Source organism: Aricia agestis, chromosome 6, assembly GCF_905147365.1.
Source record: "Aricia agestis chromosome 6, ilAriAges1.1, whole genome shotgun sequence".
NCBI classification, from domain to species: domain Eukaryota; kingdom Metazoa; phylum Arthropoda; class Insecta; order Lepidoptera; family Lycaenidae; genus Aricia; species Aricia agestis.
In genome coordinates this window covers 8,859,147-8,872,358 of record NC_056411.1, presented here as the reverse complement: position 1 = coordinate 8,872,358, position 13,212 = coordinate 8,859,147, and the positions used below count along the sequence as shown (strand labels likewise).

General features: G+C 33.1%; 3 protein-coding genes across 4 annotated transcripts; 1 reads left to right on the top strand and 2 right to left on the bottom strand.

Moving 5' to 3' along the window:
• Nucleotides 1–232: 232 nt before the first annotated feature.
• On the top strand, nucleotides 233–3,989 carry LOC121728152 (histone deacetylase 3). Of its 2 annotated transcripts, none has more exons than XM_042116271.1 (7): nucleotides 233–741; nucleotides 938–1,126; nucleotides 1,265–1,539; nucleotides 1,636–1,823; nucleotides 2,013–2,153; nucleotides 2,283–2,392; nucleotides 2,714–3,989. In XM_042116271.1, the coding sequence occupies exons 1-7, from the start codon at nucleotides 501–503 to the stop codon at nucleotides 2,872–2,874; spliced, it is 1,305 nt and encodes a 434-aa protein (XP_041972205.1). In that variant the 5' UTR covers nucleotides 233–500; the 3' UTR covers nucleotides 2,875–3,989. The 2 variants fall into 2 exon arrangements, with proteins under 2 accessions (XP_041972205.1, XP_041972204.1); XM_042116270.1 differs by having other exon boundaries at nucleotides 2,274–2,392.
• A 326-nt stretch (nucleotides 3,990–4,315) lies between these two features.
• On the bottom strand, nucleotides 4,316–6,072 carry LOC121728151. The gene is made up of 2 exons (XM_042116269.1): nucleotides 5,742–6,072; nucleotides 4,316–5,602 (listed from the first exon to the last, which is right to left on the bottom strand). Exons 1-2 carry the CDS (start codon nucleotides 5,912–5,914, stop codon nucleotides 4,336–4,338), a joined length of 1,440 nt encoding a protein of 479 aa, XP_041972203.1. The 5' UTR covers nucleotides 5,915–6,072; the 3' UTR covers nucleotides 4,316–4,335.
• Nucleotides 6,073–7,349: 1,277 nt separating this feature from the next.
• Nucleotides 7,350–10,674, bottom strand: LOC121728153 (SWI/SNF-related matrix-associated actin-dependent regulator of chromatin subfamily B member 1-A). The gene is made up of 8 exons (XM_042116272.1): nucleotides 10,417–10,674; nucleotides 10,135–10,325; nucleotides 9,840–10,002; nucleotides 9,497–9,644; nucleotides 9,017–9,228; nucleotides 8,255–8,431; nucleotides 7,810–7,948; nucleotides 7,350–7,706 (listed from the first exon to the last, which is right to left on the bottom strand). The coding sequence occupies exons 1-8, from the start codon at nucleotides 10,495–10,497 to the stop codon at nucleotides 7,615–7,617; spliced, it is 1,203 nt and encodes a 400-aa protein (XP_041972206.1). The 5' UTR covers nucleotides 10,498–10,674; the 3' UTR covers nucleotides 7,350–7,614.
• Between the last annotated feature and the right edge of the window lie 2,538 nt (nucleotides 10,675–13,212).

Below are 13,212 nucleotides of genomic sequence, written 5' to 3'. Positions count from 1 at the left end.
CATTACTCATCAAGCATGAGGCATGAGGCATCTTGACTTTTCTGGCTATTCCTAAGTCCTAACGTGAATAACATTTAAGAAGATGAAAAACTAGAATTTGCCGTCTTGTCTGTCATCCCGTTGTCAGTTGTCAGCAGTCAGTTGTCACCTTTGGTTGTCATTTATCAAATTGTCAGTTTTCAGGTAATCTGTGGTTTTCAGCGATTTGCTGTGGATTCATTACTATTGATATACTAGTAATCTGTGGTGGATTTGCTGCAGTATTTTCTCCTGAAATTGATTGTTTATAAAAATAATTGAACCAAAAAAACCTGTGTATTGTGTTTGTCTTAGTTTTTACCGTCCCTTGGCTCGTGTGTGAACAAATACAATGGAAATCAAATTCCGTTAAGTACGTAAATCATGTTTGGAGATATTCAACTTACCAAACGCCTTATTGTTATTGCTTTAGTCCTGGGCATTATTTTGATTTTGAAAGACTACGTATTCGTTTTTCCATAATGACTGAACACAAAGTTGCATATTTTTACAACCCCGATGTTGGTAATTTTCACTATGGGCCTGGGCATCCTATGAAACCTCACAGGTTATCAGTTACCCACAGTCTAGTGCTGAATTATGGATTACACAAAAAGATGCAAATATACCGACCATATCGTGCTAGCGCCCATGATATGTGTCGATTCCATAGCGAGGACTACATCGAGTTTTTACAGAATGTAACTCCACAAAACATACAAAGTAAGTATTGCCCTAATGATGTATTCATTTGTGTCAGAGGTTACTGAAAATGTTACAGATTACTACTTGTTCAAATCTATACTGTTCTTTTAATTTCTGGCACATTGCTTACATTATAAGGGCAGGTTTTACATAAAATGTATTTTGTTTAAATACTTAAGCTTTGTTTTCATTTCATAATATACTAAATTTTTAGGTTTTTCAAAAGACTTGCTGCATTACAATGTTGGAGATGATTGTCCAGTCTTTGAGGGCTTATTTGACTTCTGCTCCATGTATACGGGTGCATCTTTGGAAGGTGCCATGAAACTCAACAACAATGCCTGTGATATAGCGATCAATTGGTCTGGTGGACTACATCACGCTAAAAAGTTTGAACCATCTGGTTAGTTATCTCATGGAATACTTGTTAAAAATAAAAAATAAACAAAAATAATTCTAACTTTAAAATCTTATTTGAAATATGCGGCTGAATTGAAGGACTTTGTAAATTATATTATTAAATGTTGTGTGTTTGTTTCAGGTTTCTGTTATGTCAATGATATAGTGATTGCTATTTTGGAGTTACTCAAATATCATCCCAGAGTTTTATACATAGACATTGATGTTCACCACGGAGATGGTGTCCAGGAAGCCTTTTATTTGACTGATAGAGTAATGACAGTCAGTTTTCATAAATATGGCAATTATTTCTTCCCTGGCACTGGTGATATGTATGAAATTGGAGCTGAAAGTGGCAGGTACTTCTCTGTCAATGTACCTCTAAAAGAGGGTATTGATGATCAAAGTTATGTACAAGTAAGTTTTTTTTTCATTGCAAACAACAGTTTATAATCACTTTTGTAATATTTTCATATGTAGAGACATGACTTGAAACTTTGTTTTATATTTCAGGTTTTCAAGCCAGTTATATCCAATGTTATGGAATTCTACCGTCCTACTGCGATTGTACTGCAGTGTGGTGCAGATTCCCTTGCTGGAGACCGCCTTGGTTGCTTCTCTCTATCTACTAGAGGCCATGGAGAATGTGTTAAATTTGTTAAAAGTTTAAATGTACCTACTCTTGTAGTAGGAGGTGGGGGGTAAGTAATACTTGTATTTTTTTTTCATTTATTTATGTAGGTGAAAAGAGTCTCTTACAAAATACTATATTTACCATACCATACTTTATATTAGATGCTTATATTCTTTTGACAACAAAAGTTTATGTTAATAACATGTAGAATTTCTGCTTGGATCAATGTATTAACATTATTTTCATTTCATGTCAGATATACATTACGAAATGTAGCAAGATGCTGGACCTATGAAACATCACTTCTAGTTGATGAAAACATTTCAAATGAGCTTCCATATACTGAATACTTGGAATTTTTTGCACCTGACTTCCAACTGCACCCAGAAATTAACAGGTAACAAGCGTTTTATAATAATTATATTTTGATAAAACTTATTGTTGTTCATTTTTTATTAATAAATGTTACTCAGTTATTATTAAGATCATTAAATGTACATGACCTGGCCTATTGCAGGCCTGATAGTTCCTCGAATGCCAACAGCAAGCAGTACTTGGAAGCAATAACCAAACATGTGTATGACAATCTAAAGATGTGCCAGCATTCTCCAGCTGTCCAGATGACTCATATACCTGGTAAATGTGTTCCAAATTATAAAATCTGAAAATACAATAATTTTATTATAGCTTTTTTATTCTTAAAATAACAATACAACAATGTAATGTACACGCTAAACCTTCCTTAAGAGTCTGTATTATAGGCAGGCATCTGAAGTTCCTGGGCTTGTACCCAAACTGAGATATGGCGTTGCATCTCAAATATCTGTGACAATCAAATCGAAAATATTCGCGATGTGTCAACGCATCCCAGTTTTGTGTAAAAGCTCTTAGTTACAGACCTTCTTATTAATTGTAGTTACTTCTATGATCTGTAGAATATTTTTTACTGTGTTACAGGTGATTTCTTTCCTGAGGAATATAGAATTAAAGAGGAGCCAGACCCAGATATCCGTATAAGTCAAGAGGAAGCTGACAAGATGGTAGAACCAAGGAATGAGTTTTATGATGATGATAAGGATAATGACAAGGAAACTGTTACAGAGACTAAGGATCCATAGCATACGAACGGTCCGGCTGACCCACTAGCCATTTGACGACACAAGATGTACAAACGTCTAGGAGAGTAATGTGTCGCAGACTCTTTTGTGTTTAGTGAATATATAGGTATGCAGTAGATTGTGTTGAGCTTAAGGACTCTTTGGTTGTGGTTTTCGGCGTGGATGCGTGATCAAACAAAATGAATTGTTATTGATAGTTTATAAGATCCTAGAATAAAAAAAATCTAAATATTGCAACCTTAGTATCTACATATTTTATTTATAAGTATGTGTAGCATACAATCAATTGAAATTTTAAAACATGACATCAAAACTATGTAGAAAATCTGGTATCCTTATAATGATCTGTTATATAATTATAGTGTATTATAATATTTCAATTTATATGCTTGGCTGTAATTATTAAGTAAAATAATTTACAAGCAGGCGATGTTTATGCACACAGAGTGGCAAAACATTAATAATAATTCCTACATTTATAAAAATGTTAAATAAAAATCCTTATTAGTATAATATTGTAAGAAATTTTCAGGTGGTTAAAGATAAGTAAGCTGTTGTAGTAACGTAAGTAACGTCTATGATAGTAATAACCTAATTTTAAATACTTATAATATGGCTAGAGTCTGACTGCCTTATTAGAAAACAATGAATATTAAAGGACTTAATAAATATTGTGTCTCGGTCACCGGTTAGTGGTGACTGTATGGGGCTTGTTGAATTAATCTTTGTTTAATATGCACATAATGATAAAACATGCATTCTCGCCAATATTATAAGCCTTATTAATTGCTATAAAGTATAAACTGTAAAAGTTCAGCATAATCACAACATGATATTGATTTTAGAGTAATACCAATGTCTGACAAATAATTTGTAAAAATAAATAAGTAGTTGTGGGCTGTGGGCATTACTACAATAATTAGGTATTATTTTGTTAGTAAATTAATATTATAATACATATTTATTATATAATGAGGGCAAATGCTGTACCCACTTCTACTTTGTTTTTTGTGAAAGCTAAGGAATGAAATATTATCAGCTATGGTAACAGATATTTTTAACTTGTACTAGCTTTTAATACTACAGAGTCGCTAAACATTTTTCATTAGTTTTCATTTCAGTACATTTCAAATTGTTTTCAGTTTATGTAAAAATAATGAATACTTATGTGATAAAATTAATGAATAATGCACTCTAGAATCATAGCTATTTAATTTTTATTTTTTATAAGTACAAAAATAAAAACAATCATAATATTTTGTAGTATCAATTTATAGTGTTTTCAGCTACGAATATTTTATTATTCGTACGTTTTCAGATTACTTATTAAAGTAAAATATATTTTAATATTTTAAGTATTAATGTCAGTGTTGATGGTGGTAAGTAAAAAAACAAATATTTTCATATCATTTATTAAATTGAAAAATAAATACTTATATTATGTAATATTATGTTTAGAACTTAGTATCCTCCTAATTTTAAATCTAAATTATTATTAGATATATATTCATGAACATCTTTCATGTCTTCATTAAAATCAACTGTTAAATCTGTAAGGTTGCAACAGCTCTGAATAATCTGTTTAATCACTTCTTTAGAAACTTCCAGGGTACAATCCAGCCATAATGATTTTATATTTCTAAGGTAACCTTTGCTGAGTATTAGCTTCAAAGTTGCATCGAACTGTGTCTTCGACTGATATTTGACAGTCAACTTCTGTAAATTTTGTGCAGCCTCTAAAAAGAAAGTCAAAACCTTCTCCAAGTTGAAATTATCACTACCAACAGTTAAAGTCTGTAATTTATTAAAAATATTAGGTTTTTTGTAAAGATGTGGAATGGACAAGCTGCTAGATTGTGTTAACAGACAGATGTTAGTGATATTGGGACAGCTAACTCCTAAATTGATTATAGTTTCTATAGTCATACAGTCGTCTATTTCCCACAAAGAGAAGTGGGTCAAATATTGACCTTGGACTTTTAACAGGCGATCTAGCGAGGGGGAGTAGGAAAAAAATAGCATATCTAATCTAGATAATTGCAAATTGCTAGCACTTATTGCCTCTAAGACGTCATCTTTATCGTGTGTTGACAGATGTGTTATAGCTAATTCCTTAAGATTGGGACATATTTTGACTAGCTTTTGTATACTTTCAGCAGAGATATAATGACAATTGACCTTCCTTAAATTTAAAGGTCCAATCTCTACCTGAGAACCTATCAATGTAGACCCAATATCGCAAGACTCTATCCTAAGCTCCTCGAGATAAGGTAATTCCCTGATGAGCATTATGATACCAGTTTGGGATACACCACGGACTACTCTATTAGATTTTTCATTTCTGGGTGGGTCCATTGACAATATTCGTAAGCGTTTTAGGGTTGTCAAGTAATTGAGTCCGACATCGGAAACATTCCTAACTATTACTGATGCATTGATGAGGGACTTGCGAATTTCAACTTTCGAAACTATATTGAGCTCTTCAAGTAGAGGACAACTTTTAGCGATTGTTTCGAGGATTTCATCCGTACAAATGAACTTTAAATCAAGGACAACTAGGCGATTCAGCATTGGAAACATGTGAATCCAGAAAACTTTAGGAATACAGTTATCTACATCTATTTTCCGAAAGACAGACATTTGAGGGTGCGTCAAGACTCGCAGTTGAACTCGAGGGTCACCTCCATAGGGACAACATGACCGTGACATACACAAGACATCAAACAACCTGAAACAATAAAAACAGAATAAATATAGTTTTTGTCTTGACTATTTTATAATAAATATTACAAATAACTTAAGATTACATAATGCAGAGTATATTTAAAAGCTTCTCTATACAAAGAAAACAGTAAAACTAAACTTACCCACTTGGCAGTGTAGACATCAGGTACTGTTTTAAATCATACACATGCCTCTGACAATCATATACTTCTGTAACTGGATAATTCTTTTCGATAAAATAACAAAATTCATTTATTAATTGAAGGGAATTTTGAACACAAATTTTAAACAAACTACTCGGTTGCTTATGAGGCATTTTACCTTTGATAGTTAATGGTTCACAAAGAATATAGATACAGTTATGTATATTATTTGTAATAGTTACTCTTTTCAAGATTCGTTTTTTCTATATTTCCTGAAATAATAAACTGCTGAACACAATTAGAATTCATTATAAAATCTTGAACAATCAGCAATTTGGTTGCTTTGTTTTTATTTTGACAGCTGTCAATGTCAAATGTTGTTTTTTTTTTCTTCTTATTTATGGCTCCTTTGTGAATCGCCAATGTCAGAAGTCGTGTTCGTTTCGTTTTTCAATGCACATTGCGTTGCGCATGCGCAAAGTAAAACATTTGTGTCGGTGTGAGCGTCATGTTCTAAAATCTGACAGAAATAATTGTTGAACATGACACTCAATTATAAATTTGACAGTCAGCTGCCAAACTGCGAAAAAATGAAACGAACACGCATTGAGATACTATTACTGAAATATTCAAGAAAATAATTAATAAACGCACACTACTTGTATGAAAATAAGCACAAAATGGCCACGCGATGACGGGCTAAGCTTTATATTATATACTTTATCTTAGATGCGAACACGGCTATAGTGTGTTGGTGTACTCTGCCTTAAGAGGATACAACAGCGGCTATAGAAATGAAAAAAAAGTACGTGTAATATCTATAGCTGTCTCCCTTACCTCAAGCCTATACCGCAGAACGCGATAGAGACAACTGCAGAAAATCCAGAAAATCAACGATTCGTTGTCCCCTGATTCCTTCTCCAAAACTTAACCGATTTAAGTACTTTTTTCATTAAAGATTAAAAAAAGGCTTGAGCTGTGTTCCTATGTTTTGCTTTTTTTGTATAATCTATCCAAATCTGTTTTCTGGACGTTTGAACACAGTGGAAAATCTGGCCATTTTTTTGGGTTTTTGAACGTTCATATCTTATTTAATAATTAAATTATGAAAAAAAAGAAAACATAGGGACATTGTATTAGTGGCCGTAGATATTCAGGAAAAAAATTATAACTCTACTAGCATTATCCAGGGAGGAAACAGGGGACAACGTTTGTATGGAAAAAATGGCGGTGTGGAATCCTCTTAAAAGTTGGTTTAATGCATAGACTTATAAAATATACTGGTTTAATGAACAAGAAAGGGTATACCATAGGTATACCGTATTACGGTGAATTTATGTTAATGTACGGACTACGGTGTCTTGAAAAATCTATAACCTAAAACAAACATTTATGGTTTGACAAGAATAGACTTGGCATAGACAAATGTTTCTTTATTTAAAAAAAATAGGGAAGGAGTAAGGACAAAATTTCGAGATTCCATATCCATTATTCATATACATTCACCAGTTTAAATAGAAGTCTTTGACATTCACGTGGACGTGAATATAGAAACCTTATTATTCAACATTAGGTTCTATCGCAATTTCTTAAAATATAAAAATCCAAAATGATAGAAAATTTTATTACCATGAGACAAAACAACGTAAAACTTAGGCTAGTCAGTTAAATTGCAATTAGTAATCTTACGATATTTAATAAAGATGCCACAAACTTTATTAATGCACTAAGCTATTTTCTTATTTAAGAATACTTACTTTACTTAAAAATTACACAAAGAATTATATCTTTTAGAGTGACCTCAGTCAACTTACAAAAATAAAATAATATCTAGCACTATCAGCGTTTTTGTCCTGATCTTGAAAGATACTATTTATATTTTCTTTCTTCGTTTCTCAGGTGTAGTAGGGAACATTGCTTCATCTGCACGAATAAGCCGACTTACAGCCCTGCTTAAAGACACCTCTGCAATTAAAAATTATAATAAGTTTAAAACCACTGCACATAGTTAAAAGAAACATTAACACCTTTAATCTAGAAAAGAACTGCTTTTAACAAACAAAATTACCAGGTGTAGTATTAGCCAATCGTCTCATACGACGAGTGTTACGATCTTGGTCACGAATTTTCTTCTCCATTTCGGCGTTAGTGAGCGTCTCCAGGTACGGCGCCCAAGCCTCGGCCTCCGAAGGTTGTCTGTAAGGAGTCTGTAAAACATTTACAAATAATATAATAATGAACAAACAGATTTCATAGGTAAATCACCTTCTCAAATCACAATATTATTGGACCTAAATAAATATAATTGTGGCATTTAAGCACCTTTTTTGTGAGATGTTTTCAATGGGATTTTATCAATTTAATAGAGTGTTAGATATTTTGTTACGCGTTTGACGTTAGCTTATCAAATGCACTAAAAAATAAACATCTTACTACAAGAAAAGCTAAGCTACCAGGAACAAGACGTGTTGGGCTGATCAATTTAAGTATAATTATATTTGAAAAGTATTAACCTCTACAACAGGCAATGGTGCTTCACTAAAAGCATAAGTTCTCTGATGCCAGCTGAGCTGTCCACGGACACTGTACGCTATGCCAGTCACAAATTCTCCCCCTAGGCCCAGCTCAGCACACAATTTCATAGCAAACTGTTCCGGATTGTTCTCCTTCTCAGACATATCCCATTCCACCTAAAATGATTTTTAAAAGAACATATTTTATTAGTAATTTTATAAGTATATGTGTTTCATGTAATGGTGCTCCCACACTCACATTAGAAAATGTTTAGTAACGTTAGTAAACATTTGTTTGCTAACAAATGTTTACTAACGTTACTAAACATTTAATCACAAATTAAAAAAAATATATAAATGTTTTCATGTTAGAAAATGTTTAGTAAATATTAACAAATTATAACAAACCAAATTACATAATATAACAAAATAAAACATGTGTTACCTTTTGTTTGTAAACTCTTTATAGGTGACGGCGGGATAGCAGATTTAAATGTTATAAAATGTTACTAAACATTTTCTATGTGTAGGAGCACTTCTAACATGTAATGGTTCCTATATTGGATATGATTTGAAAACTAAAACAACAGAAAATTAAGTAACTAAAACCAAAATAATGTTGCTGACAGCTTCTGACCTTTATTAATAATATTTTGGATGAAAATTACAGAAACAATCTACAAGAAGTACAAGAGGGTTAAAAATACTTAAAGTGGTCATACTGGAGTACCAAAAAAGGGAAGCAATTTGAAGCTAATGTACCTGATCAACAAGGGAAGTGTTTCCAACGTGTATATTTAACTTAATGATGAGTCTCTGATCAGTCTGCTCTTCGAGTATGGCTGGTGGTTCACTGGGGAAGGCCTCAATCTGTTGTCGGATGGATGAGGCTATAGCTGGTATAAATGTGCTAGTGTTCAGCTCCAGATCATCACACAACACTTCGGCAAATTGCTCTGGTGTGATTATAGACTCTGAAAAAAAAAGATGTATTGGCAAGCTGACACAAAACTTAAGTATTAAATAAAATTTATTATAACATTAAGCTGCCTATGTATTAATTCCTTCTTCTTTAAAATTATTTTGTACTATCTCAGTATTCTCATCTTTATGTGTTTTTCATATAAGTTAAAATATGTCAGAAAAAGACAGGAACATATTAACCAAGTCAAGCCCCTATAATTAAAATTTAAAATATTTAAAGGGGATTAAATTCTAAGATACAACAATTTTGAATCATACCATTCTTATTCCATGTGAATGTGTCTCTGAGTTTTTGGCCTTCAATCTCCATGTCCAGTCGAATCGGTACCAGAATTTGCTTTTGAGATGCATTTTCTAACATTGCTGACATGTCGGTATCATCAAAACACAGTGGAAATGTGCGCACCTGAAGTAAATAACATTTGAACATTTTTTTTTATTTATAGGGAAAACGCTAAAAATGTTAAATACAAAATATAATAATAGTATCTACTGTTATAATTGTAAGTAATAACAATAAATTATTATTTTATCAATCACTTAGTACCATGTCAAAGCCATTGAAGTATTTTAAAATAAGCTTAAAAATAATATTACATACTTTCTTATTATGCACCCTAGTGCGGCTTATTGGTGTAGCTTGTGGCACAGCATCCAAATGGGATGAATTTGGCATAACGGGAAGCCATGATGGATTATGAGGCTTCTTGCTCTTGCTCTCTCTTGGTGTAGCTAGTTCTTGACTTACAGACACTGCTTTGTATCTAGTAACAAAAAAATATTTGCTTTATCTCATTGCTTTAATATTTTTGTCACTTAATCTGAATATAATCAACTATAGAACCAAGCATAAGTTATGTTTATATAGACATACCAAAATTTATAATATTTAATACCTTTCATCATTCCCTTCAATGATGTCCTCTACTTCCGATGCTTTCAGTAATGAAACTGAACTGGAAAGAACATGGGGTCCCAGTCCATTATCAACTAAGCGTTTTCTTTCTTCATTTGTGAGGGTCCTCCTGGCCATTCCAGGATACTTTTTATACAAAGACCCACGGAATAACCGCAGGTAGTTTCCGACCTGTTAACCAAGACACAATGTATGTTAGTTCTGAAACAATTACCAAATATTTATCTGTACAAATGAATAGTTCTTTGTATAGTTTATTTACCTCTGATCCCACGCAGTAGAAATCTCCACCCTCCTCTATCTGGAAACTAATCGGCTTATCGCCGTAAGTTCTCAAAGCCATTTTGAGATGCGGTCTTCCAACTATCTATGTGTGAAAATATATTAAGTAACAAAGCAAAAGCAAAGATATCACTTGTATTGTATTAAAACATAATGAAGTAACGCCGATTCAAACAGTATTTTTATTTTTTAGAAAATAGTGATAAACAATGAAAACCGAAGCTTGCAAGCACAGTCAAACGTGATTGACATTTACTGATTGTCTGTGGTATTTTTTTTTTTATTATGGCACTTCGGCTATATAACCATGGCCTTGGCCAGTGTCAAGTATTATAAATGAAGGGAAAACATTCAGCATCGTTTCTTTATATCGTTAGGTCAAAAGTCTAGTCAAAGTCGAAGTAAAAAGTCAATACAGTCAAGGAGTCAAGTCGGTCGATTCACTTCGTCGAAAACTCCATCGAAAGTTTCAGTAAAGCGTCTACCACTTTACTGAAACTTTCGATGAAGTTTTGGAGGGAACACAAATGACAAAATAGCTCGTTTCTGGATATTGCATCACTTTCCTACACTTGTGCACCATAAAATGGTTAATATCCTACCAATATTACACATTAACACAATTTTAGGAAAATAATACAAAAACACAACATCATTTTCACATTCCCGACAAAACTCGGATTCCGGAATCCGGTGACCAGATCCGGTCTCCGCTATCTATGGTTGTCAAAAACCATGAACACAGGACACAGGCAACTGCAGCGACCACATAACCCAATGTGGTCGCTGGGCAACTGGCAAGGCCATGGCCCATGGCCCACGCACACATGCCGGCCTACGGCCACGAGACACTGGACTTACAAGTACACACGACATTGACATAAAACTTGGGAAAAATTCTTTCCACAAACTATAGTATAGAATGCTATAGGCTGTCAAAAAAGTGAATAAATAAAAAAGTGGCAACATCGTAGTGTCATCCCTTTCAAATCTATCCAAGAAAAAAGGGATGAAACTTTTTAATTTCTTCACTTTCTTGACAGACTGTAACGCATATTATTCTCTCCTTGGAATATATACGACTTATGCGTAATGCGAGACACAGTACAATAAAGGAATCTATACTAATATTATAAATGCGAAAGTATCTCTGTCTGTCTGTCTGTCTGTCTGTCTGTCTGTCTGTCTGTCTCGCTTTCACGCCAAAACTACTGAACCGATTGCAATGAAATTTTGTACACAGTTATTCTAGAGTCTGAGAAAGGACATAGGCTACATTTTGATGTGGGAAAATATCTTATTTCCATGAAAATATCGATGAAAATTACTTCGCATTGCGCGTGGCCAGCGCTCATCCCGGGGGTCCTGGGTTCGAGTCCCGCAGGCGGAACAAAAATCTATATCTATACTAATATTATAAATGCGAAAGTATCTCTGTCTGTCTGTCTGTCTGTCTGTCTGTCTGTCTGTCTCGCTTTCACGCCAAAACTACTGAACCGATTGCAATGAAATTTTGTACACAGTTATTCTAGAGTCTGAGAAAGGACATAGGCTACATTTTGATGTGGGAAAATATCTTATTTCCATGAAAATATCGATGAAAATTACTTCGCATTGCGCGTGGCCAGCGCTCATCCCGGGGGTCCTGGGTTCGAGTCCCGCAGGCGGAACAAAAAGTTTTCAATGTTCCTGGGTCTTGGATGTGTATTAAAATAATATTTCAAAAATCTTAAATATATTTTATGTATAATATTATAAAAAATCCAGAAATATATCGACGCGATGCAATGAACATTTTAGTTCTAATACGATTCAACAGATGGCGCTTTTTTTTTACTTCGTTGTAACATAGAACTAATCATACTTATTAGTTATTATGTTTTTGTTTATAGTTTTTAATACGTTAGAATATTATGTTTAATAATATTATCACTTGCTATAATAATAATCAATCTATCTTATCTTATAGAACTCCTACTGCATTTCTAAGGAGTTCGAGTGTGTTGTGTTGGCCTATATTCCATCCAGAAAATATATCAATGCAATCAACATTTTAATTCTAATATATGAAAACAGATGGCGCTTTATTTTTTACTTCATTATTATAACAGAACTAATCATACCTACTTTATTATTTATTGTTTTTATTCATAACTAGCTGTTGCCCGCGACTTATAAATACTGCGAAATATACTGCGAAAGTATCTCTGTCTGTCTGTCTGTCTGTCTGCCTGTCTGTCTCGCTTTCACGCCAAAACTACTGAATAGATTGCAATGAAATTTTGTACACAGTTATTCTAGAGTCTGAGAAAGGACATAGGCTACATTTTGATGTGGGAAAATATCTTATTTCCATGAAAATATCGATGAAAATTACTTCGCATTGCGCGTGGCCAGCGCTCATCCCGGGGGTCCTGGGTTCGAGTCCCGCAGGCGGAACAAAAAGTTTTCAATGTTCCTGGGTCTTGGATGTGTATTAAAATAATATTTTAAAAATCTTAAATATATTTTATGTATAATATTATAAAAAATCCAGAAATATATCGACGCGATACAATGAACATTTTAGTTCTAATACGATTCAACAGATGGCGCTTTTTTTTTTTACTTCGTTGTAACATAGAACTAATCATACTTATTAGTTGTTATGTTTTTGTTTATAGTTTTTAATACGTTAGAATATTATGTTTAATAATGTTATCACTTGCTATAATAATAATCAATCTATCTTATCTTATAGAACTCCTACTGCATTTCTAAGGAGTTCGAGTGTGTT

What these genes read in the sequence shown, in the direction of transcription:
- LOC121728152 (XM_042116270.1), top strand. Translation starts at nt 501, where the DNA reads ATGACTGAACACAAAGTTGCATATTTTTACAACCCCGATGTTGGTAAT. An exon ending in AACTCCACAAAACATACAAA is followed by an intron (nt 742 to 937) that starts GTAAGTATTGCC and finishes CTAAATTTTTAG; the next exon opens with GTTTTTCAAAAGACTTGCTG. An exon ending in CTGCACCCAGAAATTAACAG is followed by an intron (nt 2,154 to 2,273) that starts GTAACAAGCGTT and finishes GGCCTATTGCAG; the next exon opens with GCCTGATAGTTCCTCGAATG.
- LOC121728151 (XM_042116269.1), bottom strand. Translation starts at nt 5,914, where the DNA reads ATGCCTCATAAGCAACCGAGTAGTTTGTTTAAAATTTGTGTTCAAAAT. An exon ending in ATGTCTACACTGCCAAGTGG is followed by an intron (nt 5,603 to 5,741) that starts GTAAGTTTAGTT and finishes TTATTGTTTCAG; the next exon opens with GTTGTTTGATGTCTTGTGTA.
- LOC121728153 (XM_042116272.1), bottom strand. Translation starts at nt 10,497, where the DNA reads ATGGCTTTGAGAACTTACGGCGATAAGCCGATTAGTTTCCAGATAGAG. An exon ending in ATTGAAGGGAATGATGAAAG is followed by an intron (nt 10,003 to 10,134) that starts GTATTAAATATT and finishes TTTTGTTACTAG; the next exon opens with ATACAAAGCAGTGTCTGTAA. An exon ending in ATTCACATGGAATAAGAATG is followed by an intron (nt 9,229 to 9,496) that starts GTATGATTCAAA and finishes TTTTTTTTTCAG; the next exon opens with AGTCTATAATCACACCAGAG.